Genomic DNA, 26,755 nt, shown 5'->3' with positions numbered 1-26,755 from the left:
TTATTATTCTCAATGTTCAGACTGGACATAGATAAAAGAATGGGGAAAACACATATGTGATTAATTTATACTGTAGTCAAGTTGAAGTAATAATATAATAGTACAGGGTGATTCAAAAGTCGCAGTACACCCTTTTATTTCAAAAACTCTACAGGAAATTGGGAAACCTGAATACTCCAGTAAGGTATGGGTGACGTGGTCTATCTTTTACGGTATGTACCAAACATGGGCGCCATCTTGAAATCGGCCAATCAGCCCAATTCCTGTAGAGTTTTTGAAATAAAAGGGTGTACTGCGACTTTTGAATCACCCTGTACAATAGTGCAGGGGGCCTAAAAGACTATGAAAGGACATTCAACAGAATAGTGGATATGATTATTTAATCATTATCCATTCAAAGAATATGGTACAAGAGGGATCAAGTAGCAGAGAGTTATAATTTACCCAATTAAAGTCACTTTAAATCCCCCCTAACATACATCAGAAAGCTTGTGGCTGTGTCTACCTATTGGTGTCATACAGCACCAGTATAGTAATCCTGCCAAGGGGATACTGGCAGCAGTCCACGACTACTAAAAGAAGGACTGGGAAGCTGAGGCTGAGGGGTCCATTTTTATTTTTTTTTAAATCAGGTAAAATTTTATTGCATTTTTTCCTTTAAACAACAAAAAAGCCCAACACAGTAGGCTATCCCCCCAACTATACCCCATACAGTGATACAAGCATTGTCAAGTATTTATACACCATGCAGTTAGAGATAGCAAAAAACATTGACATTCACATTTCCAAGTAAAGATATATACATTTTTCCAAGATATAGTGAGATAATGGTACAGCTTTGGTAATACAAGATACAATCATTGATCTTAATAACATAATAGGTGGCTGGATGTCTGCCCCAAGCTTCAATCAGGAGAGTTCCACTGAGGGGTCCATTTTAATAAAAAGTTTGAGAATAAGATCCAGTCTACAGGGCCGTAACTAGGGTTGTGCGATAGGGGGCAACCGCCCAGGGCCCACCACTGAAGAGGGGCGCAGTTTATGAATATTTTAGGTTCATTTGCCTAAAATTTGGGCTAGGTGGGCAAAATTTTTGTTTCTCGCCCCAGGCCCTAGAATTTTAAGTTACAGCTCTGTCAGTCTACTTACACTGGAAGATCCACCAGCCCATCTGGCAAGTGCTAGAGAACCCAGATTGCCAGTCCAGGGGCTAGATTTACTGAACTGCGGGTTTGGAAAAGTGGAGATGTTGCCTATAGCAACCAATCAGATCCTAGCTTTCATTTATTTAGTGCATTCTACAAAATGACAGCTAGAATCTGATTGGTTGCTATAGGCAACATCTCCACTTTTTCAAACCCGCAGTTTAGTAAATATACCCGCAGATCTGCTTGGCACTAGTAGAACCACATACCCCAGAGCAGGAATCCTCTCTCATTCTCCACACAAGGACAGCCTGAATGAATATAGAGAGATAATAGAGAATGTATACACGCAAAAGTCCCCCTTCCCTCTGAAGTATATTATTTAAAAAAAATAATGTATAAAAAAGCAAGATTAATGCAAAATGCTGTCTCCTTATGTGCATGCCCACACAGTGCATACACTTTCCTGTTTTGTGACCAATCTAAAGGGGATTGTGACCCAACTGTGGACCCAACCTATGTGCTCTTTCAAAGTGAAAATGTGCACAGACATGTTTCGCCAATAAAAGTACAATTCTTTAACTGCTTGTGTCACCCTCATTAGGGGGTATATTTACTAAACTGCAGGTCTGAAAAAACGTAGATGTTGCCTATAGCAACAAATCAGATTCTAGCTGTCATTTTGTAGAATGTACTAAATGAATGCTAACTAGAATGTGATTAGTTGCTATAGGCAACATCTCCACTTTTTTCAAACCCACAGTTTATTAAATATACCCCTAGGTGTGGTGTTATAATATTATAATAACATTACTATGCGGTGCAGTTATCTGCATGCTAGTGTACTGTGTGTGCTTAGGTGTGCACACAGATTCTCACTGAATACCAAGTTTATAAATCAACCAAACCTGAGTAAAAATTATCTTTGCATTGGGATAAATCTTGGGACAAAATAGGTAATTCCCTGATCCACACAGACCTGGGGGTAAATGTATCAATATGCGGGTTCTTCAACACCCGCGTGTTCAGCCTCTTCTGCGATTAAATTTCAAGCGGCGCTGCATTGTAAAGGGAAGTTAACCCTTTACAATGCAGCGCCGCTTGAAATTTAATCGCAGAAGAGGCTGAACACGCGGGTGTTGAAGAACCCGCATATTGATACATTTACCCCATGGTCTGAAAGCATTAATTTACCATAAGACTATTCCACTACCCCCTTTTGGTCATCCCCCTTTGGAGGCCAAAACTCAAAAGATCAGGACTATTGGGGGTTATGATGAGGTACACACCTCAAATTTTGTCTGGTCAACTCCTTTTTTGCCAACTTAATACATATATACGTAAAACAAATTTAGGGGTTCCTCTTGTCCAGTGCAAAAAGCACCTTACCAACTTTGGAAACATTAAATACATTTGAAGACCACAGACACCAATTATATTACCAATACCACAATTAAGACGTACCTATGTTATTTCTGGCTTGGTAAACTTAGAAGTATATGCTGTGGAACCTATACAGTTATACAATTTATGAACTCTTCTCTACTTATTATTAAACTGTTTCTCTGTTTTGAAGTTCTTTCAAATTTAAATATCAAGTGTGCAAAGTCACTTTCTGACAAAGCTTAGATGTGTCAGGTGCTGACACTAAGACCAACACAGTCCAAAGTGTTGGTAATGAGGACAATCAAATGACCTCTGTAAGCCAGGTCTCAATGTATTTTAAGACAAATATTATAGCTTATTAAAATGTTGCCATATTTTTAAACAGAAAGCAAAACAAGTCTATTAATGTAAAATTGATGTATCTTGATCTTGAGACACAAAATACAAACGTAAGGCTGCTTTTGCAACAGTATTTTTATACACACTTCAGGCCCAAGATGCAAGAAACTCTAAATCAGTTAGTAAATAGCTCAAGAAAGGAGACGTGATCAGTCTTTAATACCTAATGTCATATATGTTTATTTTGAAAAATGATCTCCATAAATCTATGCAAAGCTCTCTTATCAATATGTATCTTTTGCACCTCTTGTGAGCCTTATATTGGCAAATAGATCTCCACCAAAAACAACTGTTAACACCAAGGGGTAAATGTATCAAGCTGCGAGTTTCCGGCGGGTTTGAAAAAGTGGAGATGTTGCCTATAGCAACCAATCAGATTCTAGCTGTCATTTTGCAGAATGCACTAAATAAATGAAAGCTAGAATCTGATTGGTTGCTATAGGCAACATCCCCACTTTTTCAAACCCGCAGCTTAGTAAATCTAGCCCCTAGAGTCTGATTGGTTGCTATAGGCAATATCTCCACTTTTTCAAACCCGCCGGAAACTCCCAGCTTCATAAATGTACCCCCATATCTGCGGTGCTATCAGAATCAAGGTATGTTTGCCCTGAAATAGTTCTGAACTGCTGTGTAGTATTCGTGATGCCTGTAATTCAGCCCCATCTCCACCCCATTGAAGCTCATTGTAAAATCTGCACCACATAAACCAGGCCTGTCCAACCTGCGGCCCTCCAGGTGTTGTGAAACTACAAGCCCCAGCATGCTTTGCCAGTAGACAACCTGTTGATAGCTGGAAGGGCATGCTGGGACTTGTAGTTTCACAACATCTGGAAGGCCGCAGGTTGGACAGGCCTGACATAAACCTACATTTTTCTTTATGCACCTTAACTGTCATTGCCCATTTTCACCATGGTCATTAGCCATAGGGAGAGCCGGCTTTGACTTGATCCAGTCATGGTCAACCATTGAGCTTTTGTAAAGGCCACCATGGTAGCTCACAAATTCCAACTCAATAGCATTAATGTGGTATTAGAACCGCTAAAAGACAAGACAACACAAACTTTCCACTGCTTTGTGTTACACCTTTTAAATCAATTATAAATATTCCACATTGGAAACCTTACTAGACAACTATTTTCTGCCCACCAAACTTTTTTTGATATCTGCATGGTGTGGAATATTTTTTAAATGTTCTACAAAATATATGGCCTCCTACAATTTAACATATTCCAAAAATCAGGAAATCAATGGATAGTAAATCTTTTCCTATGAAAAGGTACACCGTCATGTAATGATGTGTTTACATGAAATAAACACTTGCAAATAAGCAACGAAGAGCATGTAGGCATAAAAATCTGTATGCTTCGTGACACAAGTAATCCTTTAACCAACCAACATAAAAACATTAACTTAGATTTCATGACGGAGCTTACATCCGCCCTAGTCATTAAAGACGGCAAAGCAAATAGCATAATGCTGTTTGAAAGACAGATACATGTAGACTCCCAGCAACATTATAATGCACTTTGACACAAACCGTTATAGACTAAGGGATAAATCAGATATAGTAGAAGATCCAGTTTGATGCAACTTCCCATGGAAAAGTGATGTCTCAATAATTCTATGATTATCAGTATCTAGATTCTAAACAAATAACTGATAGCAAATAGGACTTACTTTGGATTAGTTGTTAATGGATGTACTGTAAATGTGCTGCATACAACGGTGGAAAACTGGAGTACAATGGATGGGCAATTAGATTAATATCAAACAAGTCGTATAAACAGCACGCGTTTCGCTGTGATGAACATGTTGATAAAACGAACTCTGCTATAAAAATGCTTTGAAGTGATATAATCAATACTTATTGCTCATAAAATATATCTAGAAATGCTCTTTGTATGTCTTCTTTTATGGAACAATGTGGACATTGCTGGATTTGTCCATATGGAGGATCTTTAATCTAGTTGTAAAACAAAAACGTGTTTCTATTCAGTTCTATTAAAAAGGAAAATGGAAAATAAAGCAATTTGTAGATTTATATTATAATCAATTTGTTTCTCGCCAGCAATTTTTTTTTTTATATACTTTTACATTTTAACCGGAAATAAAAGATTTTTTTTGAATGAATTCAACAAAATATATATTACAATATCACAAATAGCTCATCTAATCACTGCGGCACCGTTGACTCACAGCACCGGGGTCATGGGTTTGAATCCAACGAAGGTCCTATGTGTGTTGAGTTTGTATGTTCCCTGTGGGTTTCCTCCGGGGGGGCAAATCACTGTGATATATAACTGAGCAATAGGACTAGCAATATAGTAAAGCGCGTGCAAGTAATGAGAATTATACTCACCCAACCCCATATTGCAACTCGATGTTCGTCAATGAATCCCATTTCAATAAATTTTCTAAAATTATAAAAATACCATTATCTGCTATGACAAATGTATCTTATTGCTATTTAATGTTTATTATTAAACCAGGCATAATTTTCAGATTAAATTGTTTATATTGTGAAATCACAAAAAACATCAACATAGATTTAACGTACACGTAGCGTGAATAGATTTAGCGTACACAGAAATGTGTCTTTAACGTGATAAAAGAACACAGTGGTCGGACAGAAAAGATTAACAATCGTTCCTCATCTCAGGCAACAGAGAGTCAAAGCAAGAATTCAACATTTTGAGGACCCTCTTGTTACTAGATGTTTAAAAAAAACCTTTGTATTGTTTAAGCTATAGAGGCGATAATCTGCATATACACGAAAGCATAATATAAGTCATAAAAAACTACCTAAAAGTCACATAACATAATACAAGGTTGGAATACAGAACTTTATTCAAAAACTACATTCAGCTTCTAGATAATACTACTAATAATCTAAATAACAGCAAGTGGGGTTAAGTGCAGCAAGATATTAAATGTAGGTCACAGTGTTATGAGTCGCCGCACTAATCGCGATGGGTCACACTAAATTCACTTCCTGTCCAGGCTGTTGCTTAGCAACTGGGACGCTGCTCTGTTTCTATCGTTCTGGCTGCCTAGTAACGCTCTGTATTGTGATTGCAGTCACAGTCACATGACTGCAATCACCAATTACTGCTGGGGTTTGCCTCCTATGAAGCACACTGATTGGCTCTCATTAGTTTAAATGGCAGGGAGGGCTTAGCCTCCTTGCCGGTTATAGCGTTTTTGACCTGCATGACTCCTGCTGTGTTGCTAAAGCCTAAAGATTCTTCCTGCTACTGACCCTGCTTCTTACTGGATGCTTCCTGTCTGATGTCCATCTTTATTCTTGCTCTCTACTTGTCCTTGACCATTTGTTTCATTACTGGGTTACCCTCTGTATACCATGTGGTGTGCTGTACTCCCATTCTCTTTATATCTTCACTACCTGGTAACTGTGATAAACATTTACTACTTTGAGTTTAAGTCCTGGGGGCATCTGAGTACCTGTGAGAACATCGCTCTCTATGGGATAGGCGGCTTGCTATAGGTGAAGATTTCTCTCTCGTTCTGTTCTAAAAGTTTATCAAAATATCAGTGTGAGTCAAAACAGGCAGCACAGGACTTACTGCATACTCAGCCCCCAGATCACTCCTGAAACTTAGCTTATTTTAGGTACAGCGTTTGGATTGGACAATTGGTACTTTCTTATATATGTTTTATGTTGATACTTCATGACTCCCTCATGGAGAATCTCCCTGAACAGTTAACCTTAAAAATTTGTCTCACACAATTCTAACGTGCTAGTAGTACACCCTGACATCTCACCCTATTATTACTATTATTATTTCTATCATAGATTTAAAAGGCGCCACAGTTGTCCTATTCTAAGAGTGAGTATGTAAAGGAGAAGACCACTGAAACGTTTTTATTTTGCAGATGGCCCCCCTTTCACCACAGGAATTGGGGAATGTATCCATACAAACTCTGTATTCATCTTCCCTATTCAACTAGGCAGACTAACATTTAATTATTGCTCACCTCATCTGGGGCCTGATTCATTAAGGATTTTAACTTGAGAAACTTCTTATTTCAGTCTCCTGGACAAAACCATTTTACAATGCAAGGGGTGCAAATTAGTATTCTGTTTTGCACATAAGTTAAATACTGACTGTTTTTTCATGTAGCACACACATACTTAATAGCTTATTTGTACACTGACATTTAAAGTTGATATTTGTGTGCTACATGAAAAAACAGTCAGTATTTACCTTATGTGCAAAACAGAATACTAATTTGCACCCCTTGCATTGTTAAATGGTTTTGTCCAGGAGACTGAAATAAGAAGTTTCTCAAGTTAAAATCCTTAATGAATCAGGCCCCTGGACTGGTAACCCTATCATATAAAGAGGAAGGACTCTGAAATTAGAAACTTCCTGTCTTTCGCTAAAAATAAGTGTTTTGATTTGTGGTCCCACCTTTGTAAGGACCCTGCCTTTCAGCCTCAGTGATGATCTGTGAGCAGCTACTGAATGGAATCCTACATACCGAGCAACAAGAAAGCTAAGTGGAGGTGATGGGGAGAACTTTCTCTCAAACTGCCCATGTGTCATTCTCATTTTGTGTTATCAGTCACTGTGTCTGTGTGTAAATTAAATAGACGGCGTCCGTATGGTGTAGGAAATTAAAAGAACACAAATTGTGTTATGTCATAAACTGTGCCCACCTACCAAGTACTAAAATGGAATAGAAAAATAGAAATGTGAATAAAAATCTGCCACTTCTGGTGCCACAAGTATGTTCTTTAAATGGTGTCCCCATCTGTAAATATTAAGTTTTTCCACATCAGGAAAATAAATACTATTGGCCCATTGGTAATGAAATAGTATAATATAATACAACAACAAAAACTTTCTCTTACATATAATCATTAATGAAATTTGGGTCACTAATTTAATCCTAAAATAATTTGGCCCCCTGTAAGATAATGAATAATAATTTTTGCCCCTCTAAACAAGAAATCATGATTACCCTTATAATTAAAACTTGTATTGTGCCTCCTGTTATGTTAAGAATGGCCATAATGCTCTAATAATAACTATCTAGCCAATCAGAAGCAGGTCTAAAACAGGCAGCGACTTTTCAGATGAATTCCCGACGATCTCAGGAGTGTTTGCGGACAGATTGACTAAACCACCGGTGGGATAGGTGTTTTAAAATCAACACAAATGGGTGGAGATTGAATATTAGAATCTCAAAATCGCAGCTTAATTTATATGGCGATCTCGAGCGTTTTGAAATTGCTTATAAGATCGCCCTTTGATACATTTACCCCTTGGTCTGTGTGTTAAGCTGGAGATATAAGGATGCAGCATGCTTTACTAAATTACTATATTAATGTACAATTAACAACTAGTTTAATTTATGGAAAGTGTTTGTATTATGTTATTGTTAATTCCACAATTATCCTGTTCCTTACCATTCACATTCCAAATCTGTAGTCGGTTCTCTTTAATTAATTCCATCTGTTTTAGAACTATAAAACTTTTTTCCCCTTAAATATTAAGATCTTTAACAACCAAGTGATGAACTGTTAGTTACTTTGTATAACTTTTCATTTTGCTTAAAAACATTGGCACCGACTTTAAATAGGAAACAATACTAAATCGACTGGTGGTAAGTTTGATACAGTTGAAGTTTTCGTTAGGGCAGCTAAGAAAAAGGCAGAAAAAGTGTGGACTTATATCCATCAGTTAATGTGGAACACATTACTATTTAGATGATTGATAACATATGCAGAAATAAAACATTTTAACTGTACAGTAAGCCGGTCATGAGTACATCAACCCAAATAAGGTTGGCATATGTTGTCAGATGCAAGGAACCTGGGCCACCACTAGGGGTCCGGCGGTCATGATTAGGCGGGGCAAATTGGGCAGTGACTGCTCAGACCAACAGCTTCCTATTGGTCACACCGCACTAGGCTGCCCACACAGCACCTGCTTTTTCTGAAGCTGCACGCACAAACTTAGCAAGGGTTCAGCGCAATCACATGACTAGGCTGTGCGCATAGCACTGGCTTTTTGCAGACGCTGTATGTGTAACTATATATATAGAGTTAAAGTTTATGTGCATTAGTCATTAAGGCACACATACTGAGCGCATCGTGCCTTTGTTGTACACAGCGCTTAATCGGCTCTGCGTACTCCCGAAGTTGACTATGGGAGTAAGTTTGCTATATATTCCTTTGAAGTACATATGCTGGGCTGTCCTTATTGTCTGCTGTACATAAAATACATTTTTACAGTTGCTCTTTATCTCCTTATTGCAAACACATGTCCTAGCATACATACAGCATACATACTCAGCCGTCAGAACTAGTATTCGGAACTTAAACTAGCCCCACAGTTGGAGCAAGAGATACGGCAGAAAACTTGGACGTGGCTGAACGGGAACGCCCTTACTGTATATTGCCTAAGTGCATCCACCCATTCCCCACCCAGTTCTCCTAAATCATAGGTTGTAGTAAGAGGAGGTGACTTGGTCATGGCCGCGTTCTATTGTGTACCGTCCGGTACTGAGCGTGCGCAGTGTATTTTGTGCTGATAATACGCACGCATTCGCGGGGTACACTCCTTAATGACTCAGGCCCTATATGTAATACAATTTTACTTGGGGTTCTGTTCACTTCTTTATCTACAAAGTATAAAACATGGAAATATATTATACTGCATAGTGATACATATCTCTTGCTTGAGCTGGTAATATATAATCAGATATCACCCAGAGGCACAACTAAAACAGCACCATCTAGTGAGCAAATTTTTAGGATCAAAATACAAGGCAGTAACAGGCAATTACTTTTGAATGCTGATGTTTTATTCGGCATAAATAGCTTTACAAAACAAAGGGTTATTTTGTACTGTTGTTACAAGTCATGCAGACATAGTGTAAATGCTTCTATCTGTCCGCCTAGTGTACATAGATCCACGCCCACTTTCTGCTAGTGGGATCTGCCCCATAAGATAGGGATATGTCTATTTTTGAAGGAATCTAGATGAAAATTTGCATGGTAAAAAGTGAGAGAAAGTCATTTAAAGACCATCCCCCTTCACCATTAGGGTCACCCCCATCATTAATTTAAACATTTGCATATTTCTCTTAATATACTGCTCCATCAACCATCATATATTTTAAATAAATCATTAAATCTATGAGGGAATATTGACACTAACTTTGTTACATGTGTCACATTGGTGTGTATGAATGCTGTATTACATGGGAATTTGCGTAAGTATAAAGGTATTTTCCGTGCATCCAGATGCTTCTGGGTGGTACAAATTGTCCCATTTAAAGTATCCGATAACCAATTGTGGACACTTCCTGAGCCCCTTTTTGAGGGGAAAAGAGGCTCTGCAACCACAGGCTAATCAGACTATACCCCAAAAAATGTACCTCTCCACTCATTCAAAAGCACTAACTATATATCTCGGCTGTGGGTGCAATAAGAGGTGCACGAATGCTCCGAGTCCACATTTAGCAAGAACCTCCCTGATCTGTCCAACTTTGTCTAAGTACTAAGCAAAGATGATAAAAAGAGCGAAGCATTTCCACTCCGACTTTCATATTTGCCTCCTCTCATGCGATTTGCGTGGAGGAGGAGTCAGGGCAGAGGTAGGGTGCGCATGCATAATAATCATTACCAGGCACCATGTACCCCTGTAACTCTCTCCCCTGCTCTGTGCGCCACAATACTCCGTCACCTCTGAGAACTAAATATAACATATAGCATCTTTCTGCTCCAAATACGGAGCACTGTGACTCTATTTAGTATATAGCAAACAAATTATTTATACAATGTATACATAATACAGCTCATCTATGTGTGCTCTGAGAAAGGAGAGAGACCCCAGGGCACATGTATCAAGCTGCTAGTTTCCAGCGGGTTTAAAAAGTGGAGATGTTGCCTATAGCAACCAATCGGATTCTAGCTGTCATTTTGCAGAATGTACTAAATAAATGAGAACTAGAATCTGATTGGTTGCTATAGGCAACATCTCAACTTTTCAAACCCATGGGAAACTCGCAGCTTGATACATTTACCTCACATCTTATAACGATAGAGCGTGGGACATTCTTCAAAGGATGTGTAAAGAGATTAAGGGACCAATGAATAAAGTTATTTACACTCTTAAAGCTGTTGACGTTATTTGAATTTAGTCATTTAAGTCAAGTGTTTTAATGCTGACTCTGCGCTTCCACCTAACAATCATACTGTAATGAATAACATGCTCCTCCTTTTAGTACTCATATAACAATTACAAACAGGTACTAGAGATAACATTATACAACACTGTAAAACGTATTAATATCCTCGTACGAGAGAGTTACTTTATAACGGGCTATTACAGCATGTACTCCAAATATGTTTCATTTTACCTTTCGTGAAAACTTGGTACCCGGTGATTTGGTTATGTTGCAATGAGACATATTAATCATTATTATGTAACCTGGCACATGTCGTGGGAAGCAAATAAAAATGTTAAAGTGACAACATGGGGAAATGTACTGCACAGAACCTTCATGGTCAGCACTAATTTCACACAGTACAATGCATTGATTCAAAAAAGTACAATTGCACTGTAAATTGAATCATATGTATATCATATAGGGAAAATAAAGTAAAAATATAACAAAAATGCTTTTCCATATTTCTTCCCATAGCTAGTATTGCATACAGTAATTACAGAAAATCCGGATTTTCAACCTAAAATGAAATTGATTAATTCTCTTGGGAGAATTGGATATGGAGATGTTGCCTATAGCAACCAATCAGATTATAGGGCCTGATTCATTAAAGATCTTAACTGAAGAAACTTCTTATTTCAGTCTCCTGGACAAAACCATGTTACAATGCAACGGGGTGCAAATTAGTATTCTGTTTTGCCCATAAGTTAAATATTGACTGTTTTTTTATGTAGCACACACATACTTGATAGCTTATTTGTACACTGAAATTTAAAGTTGATATTTGTGTGCTACATGAAAAAACAGTCAGTATTTAACTTATGTGCAAAATAGAATACTAATTTGCACCCCTTGCATTGTAACATGGTTTTGTCCAGGAGACTGAAATAAGACGTTTCTTAAGTTAAGATCCTTAATTAATCAGGCCTCTAATTATCATTTATTTAGTACATTCTACAAAATGACAGCAAGAATCTGATTGGTTGCTATAGGCAACATCTCTACTTTTTCAAACCCGCAGTTTTGTAAATATACCCCAAAGTTTTGGTTCCCAGAGTGAACAAACTTCATTTGAGTGGAATAAAGTTTGGAAACTTCTCTATATTAGATATTATTCTACATAATCTTTCCCACCTTCTCTCAAATCCTTCACTCAGCCCAGATGTCATCCGATCCAAGTCATGAAACCTCAGTCCGGATCCAGTATAATACAGTTTGGCAGCTTGGGATATTTGGGATTTTTGTGTGAACCTACTCACCTCTACATTTCAGTTTCAACCACAGAAATCTTTCAAGAATAATTAGTTGGTATCTTTATATTTGTGCAATTTGTAACCAAAACAAAGCTTTGAATTACAGTATGCAAGTTTATTATATGTAATATATTTAGTCATGAGGTCACAGTGTGTTGTGCATCTCAACTGATCAAATAAATAACAGAATTAACAACGTAAATATGATCATAACTAGCGTGATTAAACCATCATCTAGAATTCCAAATGTTTGGACCAAAGTGGATAGATTCCCTGAGAGCTGACCTAAAAGCTGCAAATGACTTTTATATGATTTTTATGTAAGCAATGATCTGTATATATTTTCTAGAGTTTTATTTTATACATTTCGTCTTTCTCACTAGAAAAGTGGTTCCCAGCCCTTCTGGTGTATTTTATATGAGGCTGTTTTTTACAGAATGCAATGGAAGTACAATATTGCAATAAGGAAAAGCATAACAAAAAAACAAATATAACTGCACTTAAATAACAAAGTAATACTTAGTTGCGTCTTTTAATTGTTTAATTTAATTTAATCCGCATATCTTATTAATTTCACCTTTCACCTTCTTTGTGATATTTCCCTTATCACTTCCATGGACAAAGGCAGCCTGGTAAGTTTACCTATACATGTGTGCTGGCATAATGGTTAGGAATGTCCGCACCGTTTGGTGAAGGGCTATGCCACCACCGTGATTTGTTAGCTGTGATAAGTCGTTAACAAGTCATTTTTGCAATTGCATTCGGAAGGCAATAGATGCATTTGGCAGTTGTCTCTTTATTTTATGATAGTCTGTTTTATGACTTGTTGGATTACACTTGATTTCATAACTCATCACGCACATTAAGGGTCATTTACAAAGCTACTCAGTGCAAGTTTTTGGCCCAACTGCTTCTAACAGACTGCGGTAATTTATACGCCATTGTTATGCTGTTGTGTCTGTGCAGTCACTTGGTTTGATCTCTGTGTGCCTATTATCCCTTTTGGTCTGTCTCCCTCAGTAATTATAGCTTTTTACAATAGATATATTTATATATTTGTACGTGTATTGTAGAGGTATAATTATGTTTTGTAAGTTAGAATGGAGGAATCTTATTTGTCAGTGTGGATGGTGTACAGTAGATTATATGTATAAACATCTAGAATAGTTAGATGTAGGTATAGCGCTTGGTAAGTACTTCTACCATCTTCTTCCACTGTGACCCCCCCATAGCTTATCAGTGTGCCCATCACTTATACCCCCACATTATGTCATCTCAACATTTCTATATGTTGTCATTGTGCCTTGCATAACAACATTGTGCCACCACACTACACCACCATTGTACCCGATACATTGTGATGCCACTACGACACCCACACTATGCCCTTACTGACACAACATTATGCCTTTGTGCTCCTCTTTGTCTTCACTGTGCACATCACCAGATGCCATTGCAATTAGCCTACATTGTGCCCCCTCGCTGTGCCACCAACATTAAACTGTCACTATGCTCCTCATATTATGCCCCCATACTGTGACTCCATAGTATGTCCTCATTGTTCCCCACACAATATGGCAGCCGGGGTCAGGGCAGATGCAAAACTAGAAATTTGTGGATCCTATGGCAAACTTTTGTTGGGGCCCACACATGGGGACATACTCCCCTCACTTACATTGTAGGTGCGCTATCCACCTTAGCTGCACACCACTCTGCACTTCAGTAGTATCCCCTTCCAGTCTCAGCATAATTTCATTTTGGAGCCCTAGAAAGCTAACCTGCTTGCCGGGCATTTTGTGATGTCAAATGCCTTGTAATACTGCAACATCAGTGGTAACACAGCAAGGAACTCATTGAGCTCCCTGCTCACCACAGCCACGCACCGTTCTCCTCTGAGCACTGCGGCAGATGCCTGGTGCATCACTTGTGGCAGCTACTTGGTGCCCGGCAGATGTGGGGTCCTGACAGTTCCTGTAGCAGCTGATACACCTGCTCCGCCATGTGTCACCACCTCGAGAGTCCACATTTAACAATGTCACTGATTTATTGCATTCAACACAAGTATAATGAGTGGGCAGCTAACTCCCTCCGTCAAGATTGGCACACGTGTCTCCTGAAATACACTGTGCTTCTGTGAATATTCCAATGATCGGATTGGCTACAGGTTGTTCTATCCCCACCCACTTCAAAAGATACCAAAAAGTGCTGTGACCTCAAACACACCTCAGTAAAGGAATAAAAAGAAAATGTATGTGTGAAATGTGCATATGTATAAAAAGTCTTTCAGACCTTCAACCTTTTCATTTAATCCTCCACAATGAAGTAGTATTCTATTCAAATTAGAAGGTGAAACCATATTTAGTTCACATTCTATTAAATAACACACTTGCAATGGTATTTTGCCAAATAGAGTTAATTTCTTAACCATAATCCACGTTATCTACTCACCTTACTGCAAATATTTGATCCTCAATCTCTAGTGTCCCAAGCCTCTTATATACAGAATGCATAAACTTGTCCCCCTGGTATGCGGTTCCTCTGCCATCCACTGATGCAACAATCATTTTCTCAGAACTTGCCAAATAGGTATTCCAGCCAATGGAGTATGTCTGCTGCACCTCCTGACTGGACGGTCCTCCATACCTGAAAGTGATAAACATTAGGGTCTAGCAGCAGCATAGTGAACGGAGAGTGTATGTGTAAATACAGCGCTCCCTCTTTATAATAACACCGTCCACAACTGTTGCATTATAGACAGGGTGACGTAATTAAATTAATGCATTTCAATGTATGTTTGTGCAGACAATATACCTGGTGGCACACGAGGGTTATAAAGAGGGGACATTAAATAGAGTGTGCCCTGCACTCCACCTAATTACTTGTGTTAGAAGAGTCATTTTGAAGTTTTAAAGACATGTCAGCCAAATTTAATGGGGAGCAGCATTTTATGCAGATTTTTTAAATGTTTAGAGACATTGGGCCTGATTCATTAAGGATCTTAACTTGAGAAACCTCTTATTTCAGTCTCCTGGACAAAACCATGTTACAATGCAAGGGGTGCAAATTAGCATTCTGTTTTGCACATAAGTTAAATACTGACTGTTTTTTCATGTACCACACAAATATCAACTTTAAATTTCAGTGTACAAATAAGCTATCAAGTATTTGTGTGCTACATGAAAAAACAGTCAGTATTTAACTTATGTGCAAAACAGAATACTAATTTGCACCCCTTGCATTGTAACATGGTTTTGTCCAGGAGACTGAAATAAGAAGTTTCCCAAGTTAAGATCTCTAATGAACCAGGCCAATTGTTTTTGAGTTGAAAAAAATACAGATTTTACAAAACTGTATTTTTTTAATTAGACAAGCATTCTGCCATTGCGCAGGTCAGATCATGTTACGGAATGCTCAGAGTAGTGCAGAGTATTTCAGGAGCTGACAGTGCCAATCCTGTGGGAACCAGCGACCTGTCCATTCTTGTGATTATATTAGTGAGGACAGGGCTGCTTGTGTCATCGCTATGTAAGGAGAGGAATGTTTGCCAGCCAGAACCCTCAGATTGAGAGCTAGATACTAGAAGAAGCAGAGACCTCCGGCAGCACACATTGACATTGAATGGCGTTATTGCAATGTTTTGCAGATGAATGAAGTCTGCGACATAATAATAATGCCACTGCTCTCTAGCGAATTGATGGGATGCATTTTCATGTGTATTGGTTCACAAAAGGGCCATCTCTACTTTCTGTAAGCAATACCACTTGTACTGGACAGAACCAAACCAGTTGCCTATTGCTTCATATTGTTATTTTTTGCATCCTGGCAGACATATGTTGTGAGGTGCAAACTGTGTTAGGGCAAGATGAAGACAGACTGTAAACGTATAATGTACTTTTTTTTGTACTTTAAGTGTTTGGGCTAGAGTTACTAAACTGCAGGTTTAAAAAAAGTGGAGATGTTGCCTATAGCAACCAATCAGTTTCTGACAACTAGAATCTGATTGGTTGCTATAGGCAACATCTCCACTTTTTCAAATCCACAGTTTAGTAAATCTAGCCCTTTGTGTTTACAGTATATGTGTTCTAGGCCTAAATAAGGAGTGTAATCTGGCAGTTTTCATCTTAATGATCTCAGTAATTGGAATAAGAGGGAAATACGTACACATACAGAAGGAGAGGATACTTCTTTGATTTATCAAATTGAGGCGGTAATGTCATCTTGTACCAGAATGCTATAAAGTAAAACAAATAAAACAACATCTTAGGTAGAAATTCTTAAAACATTTAATGCAAGAAATTGTCGTTTTTCCCTTTCTGAGTGCTATAAATTTGTTTTCATTTCTTATCTCAGGTGGAAACAAATGAACACCCTATGAAATGTTGATTTAATGGATCATCATCATCTATTTATATAGTGCCACTAATTCTACAGTGCTGTACAGAGCACTCACTCACCTCAGTCCCTGTCCCATTGGAGCTTACAGTGTAAATTCCCTAACATAAACACAGACAGACTAGGGTCAATTTGTTAGCAGCCAATTAACCTACCAGTATGTTTTTGGAGTGTGGGAGGAAACCAGAGCACCCAGAGGAAACCCACGCAAACACGGGGAGAACATACAAACTCCACACAGATAAGGCCATGGTCAGGAATTGAACTCATGACCCAGGTGCTGTGAGGCAGAAGTGATAACCACTAAGCCACCGTGCGGCCCCACTAAAACTTAAAACTGCTCTCCCTTCGCACCTGCCTTGTCCACTGACACATCCACTGTAATGTCTGTGGGCTCTCCAAAATCTAACCCCTTGGTTTCTGCCCCCATCCTGACTATTACCGATTGTCTGTTCACCTCATATATTTCACTTATTATCTACTCACTCTTGTCTGTCTCTTATTCATGTCTATCACCCAATGTCACTCTGTGTATGTTGTAGGTGATGATGCAGAGGAATGGAAGACATTCACCCACTTTTATAACTAGTGCTAAACATATTCTGACATTTATATATAAGTCTACATTAATTGCAGATAATAATAATTATAATGTTTTATACCACAATTACTATTGACAGTAGTTAACCAAAGTTGTAATTCAATGAATGCGATAAGCTAATTGGAATTTGGAATTTGAGGAGCGAGGTTCCAGCGACACAACCAGAGTAAACAGGTTCTGCTCTTTCTTCATCATTCCCCAAATTGTCCGTCCTGCCTTGTGTTTGTCATCATTCATTTAACAGTTTAAAGCTGCAGTGATTTTTAAAATTGTCATGTGACCCACACAACCAAAATTAGAATCCAGCTGCATTTGCAAAGAAGTCAACAGGAAATGAGGTTTCTGTGAAGGTCACAGGTTTGGTGACAATCAGAACTAAATGTAAGATCTGTGGTTTATTTCACCTCATCAGCTATTTATATAGCGCCACTAATTCCACAGCGCTGTAAAGAGAACTCACTCACATCAGTCCCTGCCCCATTGGGGCTTACAGTCTAAATTCTCTAACATACACATACACACACACACACACACACACACACACACACACAAGGGTCAATTTGAAAGCAGCCAATTAACCTACCAGTATGTTTTTGGAGTGTGGGAAGAAACCAGAGCACCCAGAGGAAACCCACGCAAACAGGGGTGAAACATATAAACTCCTCACACATAAGGCCATGGTCGGAAATTGAACTCATGACCCCAGTGCTGTGAGGTAGAAGTGCTAACCACTAGGCCACGGTGACTAGATTGCTCAAACCTGGGACTTCCTGTTTATTTGGTCATGACTTATATGGATATAGCACATTCTTCATGCATTGCACACAAGACTGAGGTCAGCATCTCTCAGCAGCCAGCATAAGTCCCCCATGATTTGTTATGTACAAGGATGTAAGTAAGCCTCATACAGCAACCTGGAACAACATAGATGTTGGTGGGTTTTTGGTGCTCAAGAAACAACACAAGGATATTTAAAGGGCTATAACATCTGGTATTAACCTCAATTTTCAACTTAATTTGTAATACGTATGGGACTGATTAAAGTGAGAGAAGTTTTTGTGTGCAAATCAGAAGCATTGTATGTTGGGGAGAACAATAGGACGTCAGTCTTGGGGATAACGACTGCGGAGAAAATTGCAAACTACCTGATCCATTATCATCACCACAACCCACTTCCTCTACCTAATCGTTAACACACAGTGTAGGATGATCATCCTAGATAGTGGCTAAACAAATGCAAAACCTTAAGACTCAAAGGGATATATTTACTAAACCGCAGGTTTGAAAAAGTGGAGATGTTGCCTATAGCAACCAATCAGATTCCAGCAGTCAGTTTGTAGAATGTACTAAATAAATGTTAACTAGAATCTGATTGGTTGCTATAGGCAACATCTCCACTTTTTCAAACCTGCCGTTTAGTAAATCTAGACAAAAGACTCTATCATCAACTTCAAATTTCTGTGAAACAGTCTTGTCTTTCACCAATTTCCTGATCCTTTTTCCCACATTACATACATGTCCTCCCTGACACAGTCTACATCACACATTGACCTGCACAGAGGAGCCAGAGCAAGTGCTTATACAGTGATAGAAATGGCAGTATTCCAGCTTTACTTAATATTTACTTATTATTGCTGGTCTAGAGGTCGGATTCCAGGCACCTGTAACCCCACCCTGCGCTTTCCTGTGAGTTCTCTGTGTGGAATGTTAAGCAATTATATTATCGTACAGGGAACGGAGGTTAATATACTGAAAAGATCACACTACTTATGGGAAGATTCCTACATAACAATTTCTCATATGAGAACTGCTATATAATCCTCTTCCTAGATGCATAGAATATACTGTAGTGCACACACAATCATCTGACTTTCAGAAACACACTGGGCCTGAGTCATTAAGAAAAGCACAATGAAAGGAGTAAGTTTGCACTTTGGCAAAACCATGTTCCTTTGGAGGGGGAGGTAAATTTAAAGTGTGAGGACAGATTTATAGTTGGGGTAGGTCATGTCCTAGATCAACTTTAAATTTCAGTGCAAAAATATAGCTATCACGTATTTGTGTGCTAGATGTAAAAGCAGGCAGTATTTTCAAATACCTGCAAAATGATTAACTATTTACACCCCTTGCATTGTACCGTGGTTCGTCTAGGACAAATGTACTCCTTTTTTTGCCTTGCTCTGCTTATTGACTCAGTGTGTGCTACATCCAAAAGCAGTGTGTTATTTAATAAATTGCATATATTTATTATACTTAGGTATAATCTGCGCACTTCTTCTTTTTTTGTATGGCTTTTTTTTATACATCCAAAAACAGCACACAAAATACTGGACAGTTTTATTCTTACACTGCAATTTAAAGTTGAGCTAAGACGTGCCACCTCCAATTTCTAAATCTATCTGCACATTTTAAATTTACCCCCATCCCCTGCACAGCAGCGTGGTCTTGCCAAGGTGCAAATTTGCTGCTTTTTTGCTATGTTCTTAGTTTGCTATGTTGTTTTTTTGCTATGTTCTAACTGCGCCTCATAGTACATTTACAGTCCATAATCTGCTAGCCCTAACATCGTTTAGAACATGTTACAGGTATCTGCAGGAGTCTGGTATATATTATAAGTACAGTAATAATTAGTCCGCTCTATCACCAGAGATGGTAACAAGTGAAAAGAGGTACTGCAGCAGGTATCTGGCTTTTTTGTGAAATCTCTTACCTTTCCAGGGGCGCACAGAGAATTTAAAGGGGGCGTTTCCCCTCCACCCCCCAAAAAAAAGAAAAAAGCGAGAGAGCTGCCGCGCATGCGCAGCAGCTCCGTTTCGGCAACACTGTACTATACAGCAGCCGCGGCGCTGTCAAAGAAGCGTCCGCGGCGGTGCTGTATACCACCGCGGACGCGTCTTTGACAGCGCCGCAGCTGCTGTATAGTACAGTGCCGCTATGTAGGGCACTTTTCTAGCGGAGGGGAGGGGTTTCTGGAGACCCAGAAACCCCCCCTGCGTGCGCCCCTGCTTTCCATGCAATATTTCTTACAGCAGACATATTCCAGATACATGTAACTACCCCCCCCATACTAAAACTGTTTATGCATTTAATATGTACACCTGACATATTTAATATTCTTGGCAAAGTGCATTAGCTAATAGTCAATGGGAAAATAGGAATCTTTATCTTACATTTGCTGTTCTTGTGTCAAAAAGAATACATAGAGAATATAAACAGGATATATAGGGTAAATAAATAAATATATATAAATATATACTCAAGACATTGTCCTTGTGGAGAATACAATAAACAAACAGATACGGATGAGAGATATAAGAAAAAACGACGATCATACTCAATCCTTTGTGTGTAATATTCCCATATTTTTGCGTTGGCATCCGCAGTGTGAGAATACTGGCATTCAGCTTCTGGTTGTCCTGTAGTACCTGGAGTTCTGAACACAATTTTGGACCAGTTAAGTATATTGCATTCCCACTTCATTCCCAAAAACTGCCCAGATACTACTAAAGATTTATTAAATGTCTGAATACGGCAAACAAATGTGTTGTATTGAACAATATTTTAGCAAATTGCATAGATAGGTCATGTTAAGGGATTTTTTTTTCTTATTTACACTGTGTTTCAGTTACATTATACTGTTGGAAAGTTTGGTTAAAAAAAATTGAAGTAAATTCAGGGAAAAATACATTATTTGATAAACTTAAACCAAAAAAAATAATAATATTTTCTTTCCTTGTAGCAACAAAAGAAAACAAAAGAATTTGAATCTATATTTTTTCAGGAATTTTCCGAAATCTCCAAAGAAAACCTGTCCTGCATGTGGAATCTCAAATCCTTGGCATATAAAGACCTGTCCATAGACAGCAATAGCACAGGCGACACCTACAGGCCAATAGTAGGATTTACATGCTGCATAAAAACTAAATCAGTGACGTGGGAAGTTTGGGCTTAGTTCCAGTAGAACGTTAGCCGTAAAACACACACATTTCACTATACCAATTCTTTACCATCTCTCACATGGTCCATTTATATGCTGTATACCGACTCACTAGATTGATTATGATTGACTTAAAGGTAAGACAGACCCGTCTTAGCACTGTGTAAATTAATGAATCAATAATAACATAATTGCACAGCAGACATGTCATATAAATACCTTTATTAGTACTGCCATTATGAATTGTAAATATAGGTAGCCCCGGACCTGGAAAATGAAACAGATGTAAATATTTTGCTCATTTTGAGCGTCAGTTCCTACAGCAGATAATACAGTGCTCTCACCATAACAGCTGACGGAGTAGTATTTTGCATTGGAACTGAACCTTGCGTAGTAATACTGACACCTCGTCTTTCTTAAAGTGCAGGTGAGACATTGCTTTGGGCGAACCGTTCCTTGGAGTGAGATTCTGGAAGGAAAATTGAGCTTACTGGATACATTTGCCTATTAATCTATATATCTATAAACAGGGGTAAAGGAACCAGGGGGGCAGAGGGGGCAGTTGCCCCCCCTATGATTTCTGTTGAGTGGGCAAAGACTGTGTTGTGCCCCCCATGAACTTCTACACAATAACCTTCACGCTACTTTCTGAAGTCATGGTATCTGTTCTAAACTAGTGGAACTTTTTTGAATTATAGATTGTCTTATTATAACTACCAAATGTTCTTTCATATAGATTGCCTTAGTATAGATTTAATACACATTGATTTGTTTATTTAAAAAACTCTTCATAAACATTTAATAAATAACCTGTATTGATGATGAACAACTATTCCCTTTACTTTTACCCTGAATTTCTTGCGGTGCGTCCAGTAACAAACATGAGACATAGCAATTTAAATTTATAGCACATACTATAACCAGTGAGGCAGTGACTATAGATTTAAAAATACTCCCAATCAAATGAGATTAAGTTGTCAATGAAACCTGAAAAAAATAGATTAATGACTATGAAAAATGTAAATTTTTGAGATGAACAATTCAATTTATCTATCAGCTATTGTACTAATTGGTAATTAATATTAATAATAATATTTATTTATTTAATAAAGTATAAATACATTTTTGGACAACCCCTGAAGCACTGACAAAGATTAACATAGAACCGAGAGTTCTTGTATATCTACAGTCACTGTTACAACTGTCGTAAAACGAGATACCGAACGCAAGAAAAAGGGGCTCCATGCCCTATAGTAATACTTGGCCTTTTGTGCCCCCCCCCCCACATGAAAAAATAAACATATCTATTGTGATCTAAGGATACTTATGTTTTCTTTGTGATTTTATTAAATACAGAACAGAAGGCAATAATGGTTAAAAATGAATATTCATGGCAGAAGACAGGAAACTAGACTAGCCTCAGAATGAGACCACAGGAGTTTCAAATCTGCTTTGTCAAAGATCATATAATGAGTATCCATCCACTATATACACTGGGGGCAACCATTGTTCATGAAAATACAAACATGAGGCACTGTTGTGCCGAGGGTACCCTCCGAGGGTTCCTATATATTTCAACAGGAAATGGAGAACAAATGTGATATTAAGTTTGTTTAGCACAATAAAGTCATTTATTGAAGTCTACGTGCATCAGGAATCTGAATCCTGGGAAAAAAACATTCCATGGTTCAGATTTCTACTGGCAAAAACTAACCCATATGACATTCATACCCTGGAACAATGGTTGAAATGGAAGTTTAGAAGTGGCGGTATGGAAAATGTAAGTGTATGGAAATTGATAGTGTTACATTGAATGCAGAAGGAGAAGTGCTAGAATGTCATACCACCCTATACATCCTCACTTCCACCATATACACCCCCACTTCCACCCCGGAGTATATAAAATAGAAGACAATGCATAGATGGAAACATAAACGCTGAACAACATACTGATAAACATTCCGTCTTCCTGGAACTCCTTCATATTCATTACTTGTGTAATATCTGTAAATAGAAAATAGACATTTGTACAGCTACACGCATGACTTCCACCATTAAGTCATACCCATATCATGCCCAAATCCACTAACACCACGGCAATTTTGCATGACGCCATAGCTACTAACGTTTCATGTTTTTTATTCTGATGTGACCATGCCCACTTCATGGTTGTGGCAGTGCCATGTTGGGGCATACTATATTCCCAGGGTGTAGCTAGCGCTTCTGAAATGCTAGCTCATTACCTTCCCGCCTTATCTAAAAAAGACCCCCCGCAGTGCAGCTAGAGCCAGTGGTGGCGCGCATGGCACTCGCTCACCGCAGTCTCGGCAGTCTGGACAAAAAACTCCTGACTGGCGGCACAGTTGGACAGTCCCCTAGAACCTTGACTGCCCTACATGTCCCGACAGTTGGTAGATATGGTGACGCCACACCCATTTTACGGTGGTAGCACCCCTATTGTATGCCAAAAATCTGAACTGTTGATTGATGTGATATGGAATAATAAAACATATGGATGTAATTTTTGTAGGCCATCTCTATTTAAACTTACACTAATAAGCAGCCGTTTCATGTCTAGCCATGTGGTCAAGAAGTGAAGTATACCGTTAAACGTGCAAAATAATGTTTGCTTTTGTAATGAATTTATATAAATATATGAAAATAAAAAAAATGATCCAACACTTACATTGCTTTATCAGTAACAAACAATATGGAAACTACTTCCCAGCGTCCTCTTGTTATTTGGACAGCGTTATCCTAACAGAGAAGAAAGGGACATTATGTCATCATAGCAGATTATCATCAGCAGCTATTTATATAGCGCCACTAATTCTGCAGCGCTGTACAGAGAACTCACTCACATCAGTCCCTGCCCCATTGGAGCTTACAGTCTAAATTCCCTAACACACACACAGACAGAGAGACAGACTAGGGTAAATTTTGTTAGCAGCCAATTAACCTATCAGTATGTTTTTGTAGTGTGGGAGGAAACCGGAGCACCCGGAGGAAACCCACGCAAACACGGGGAGAGCATACAAACTCCACACAGATAAGGCCATGGTCGGGAATCAAACTCATGACCCCAGTGCTGTGAGGCAGAAGTGCTAAGCACTAGGCCACTGTGCTGCCCATATTAAAGCATAATATTTGTACAACATCTCTGTTCAATTCAAAATATTATATCTAATGCAATATGGGCAGAGCTAAAAGTCACCCGCCGAGCAGAGGCAGCCACTGTGTGAGCTAAAACATTAATCATGAAAATACAATCTATATATTCACTATGTTATTTTATGCATCAGGGGTGTTGCTGAATTCTAATATGCTCAATTCAAATTAATATGTTCAGTCCACAAAATAGCTGCTTCTGTTGTGCTCAGGCCTGGATTTAAGCATTTGCCCCATAATTGCTTGTGCCACCATGTTCCCAACTGGCACTACATCACATCCATAAGAAAAAAGAAAAAAAATGTATTCACCATGTAGTTAAAAAAATTATTGTTTTATTCCGGCAGGTAAACAGAACTAAAAAAATGTGTCAAGGCATTGAAAAAAGGGATAGTCTGCCAACCCGAGCCTATGTGGCCATTCCAGAAATCTTGGTCCTACGGTGAGTAGGTGAATGGTGCACTTGACAGTTCCAGATTCACGTTACGTCATCCCACAGATTAAGCACTTCAAAGGCTTTTATCCCATGACAATGGAATTGTATTATCTCATTAGATACACAAATACTTGATAGCTTATTTGTACACTGAAATTTAATGTTGATATTTGTGTGCTACATGAAAAAACAGTCAGTATTTAACTTATGTGCAAAACAGAATGCTAATTTGCACCCCTTGCATTGTAACATGGTTTTGTCCAGGAGACTGAAATAAGAAGTTTCTCAAGTTAAGATCCTTAATGAATCAGGCCCATAGTCTGGGGATTTTAAGTTTGGACCAGTTTGTACTGGATAATATCAATGTGTGTGTACTAACAACAATTACCTTGCCTATCCAAGATATAAATTTTCTGTATAAGCAAAGTACATCATCAATCAAAATGTACTTCTTACATAGAACACATATACAATATACTACATTGCATACACGCCTAGTAGATATATTTTCCTTACATGCACTCAACATATACAGTATATGGGATAATACATCCTCTACGGAAGGGTTTCAGGACACACTGAGGCAATCTGGGACATATAAATACATGTGTATGCAAATCTACTAACTATCTCAATTTAGGTTGAATAGTTCTGATTTGAGGGCACTGTCCGACCCTTCCACCAGTCAGGACTTTGAAGGCCCACAGCATGGCATAACCATGTGGCTATTTCGTGGCAATGTTGGTTGAGGTATGAGTATGTATGCTGAGTGCTTTTATATAGGTATTTTTTACAGTAGGAGATTATGTTACACGAGTAGTGAATTTTGACATTTTAGTATTTTAATTATAACTATATTATGTTTAAGTATAATACGGTATACTTATTTGTTTTTTTGCTTTTTTATACTTTTTATTTAAGTTATAACGATAACCTGCCCATCCCATAACTATGTCTTGTGACTGTCGCTATATGGGGGGAAGAGACTGGATTGTGGTCAAGAGATGTTTTGTGGAACCAGTGTAAGTCCTCAGGAACACAGGCGTTAAGAAGCAAACCATTTAAATCAATGGTGCAGGGCACATGAGCGACTTTTTTGTGTTATGTTTTCAGAATACAGCATCCATGTTTTTCCAATATAGCATCTAGTGTTTGTCCACTCTTTGTTCTCAGTCCTCTTCTCTTCTCATTTCCCATTTGGTCCCCAGTACCATCTCTGTGCAGATGACACTAGGGGCGGAACTAGCTAGCTGTGGGCCCCGGTGTGGGGAGGAGGGGAGGAGGGAAATGGGGCCCCTCGGCCGCTAGTTCCGACCCTCTGCTCCTGCCGCGCAGCAACGGAAGTTCCGCCACTGGATGATACTCAAATCTACTCTTCCTCCCTTGACATCTCCACCATTCTTCTATCTGACCAGTTTTATCTCTGCAACCTCTACATGGACTTCCCAACGTTACCTGAAACTCAACATTCCCAAAACTCATCCTCTTCTATCCTCCCAAGGCCCCCTACCCCCAATTCTCCTTTACTGCCATCAACACCATAATTTCCTCAATCTCCCAATCCTACTATCTAGATGTCATTGCTCATATCCAGCTCCTCTCAAAATCCTGTTGCCTCTACATAAGAACAATTATCAGAATACACCCTTTTCTTACTCAAGTCACAACTAAATCTATAACCCACTCTGTCTTCACCTACCTGAAATACTGCTACCTCCTTTCAGTCCCCTCACCCACATGTGCCCACCTCAATCCATCCAAAATGTGTTGCAAGCCTCATATTTTCTTCTCACCACTCCACAACTTCTCCTCTGCTTTGCAGATCTCTACACTTGC

General features: G+C 38.6%; 1 protein-coding gene across 1 annotated transcript in view; it reads right to left on the bottom strand.

Moving 5' to 3' along the window:
- FAP (fibroblast activation protein alpha) overlaps nt 1-26,755 on the bottom strand; it is a 75,082-nt gene that overhangs the window by 12,265 nt on the left and 36,062 nt on the right. Inside the window, exons 14-21 of the mRNA XM_075180749.1 lie at nt 24,002-24,072; nt 23,266-23,319; nt 21,660-21,784; nt 21,535-21,582; nt 20,713-20,811; nt 16,547-16,616; nt 14,834-15,028; nt 5,290-5,344 (exon numbers count right to left, since the gene is read on the bottom strand). Coding sequence (XP_075036850.1) covers nt 5,290-5,344; nt 14,834-15,028; nt 16,547-16,616; nt 20,713-20,811; nt 21,535-21,582; nt 21,660-21,784; nt 23,266-23,319; nt 24,002-24,072 — 717 coding nt within the window. The remainder of the gene's footprint in view (nt 1-5,289; nt 5,345-14,833; nt 15,029-16,546; nt 16,617-20,712; nt 20,812-21,534; nt 21,583-21,659; nt 21,785-23,265; nt 23,320-24,001; nt 24,073-26,755) is intronic.

This window comes from Mixophyes fleayi, chromosome 7 (genome assembly GCF_038048845.1).
Source record: "Mixophyes fleayi isolate aMixFle1 chromosome 7, aMixFle1.hap1, whole genome shotgun sequence".
NCBI classification, from domain to species: domain Eukaryota; kingdom Metazoa; phylum Chordata; class Amphibia; order Anura; family Limnodynastidae; genus Mixophyes; species Mixophyes fleayi.
The sequence above is the reverse complement of the archived record's forward strand: the minus strand, read 5'-3'. Positions and strand labels throughout refer to the sequence as shown.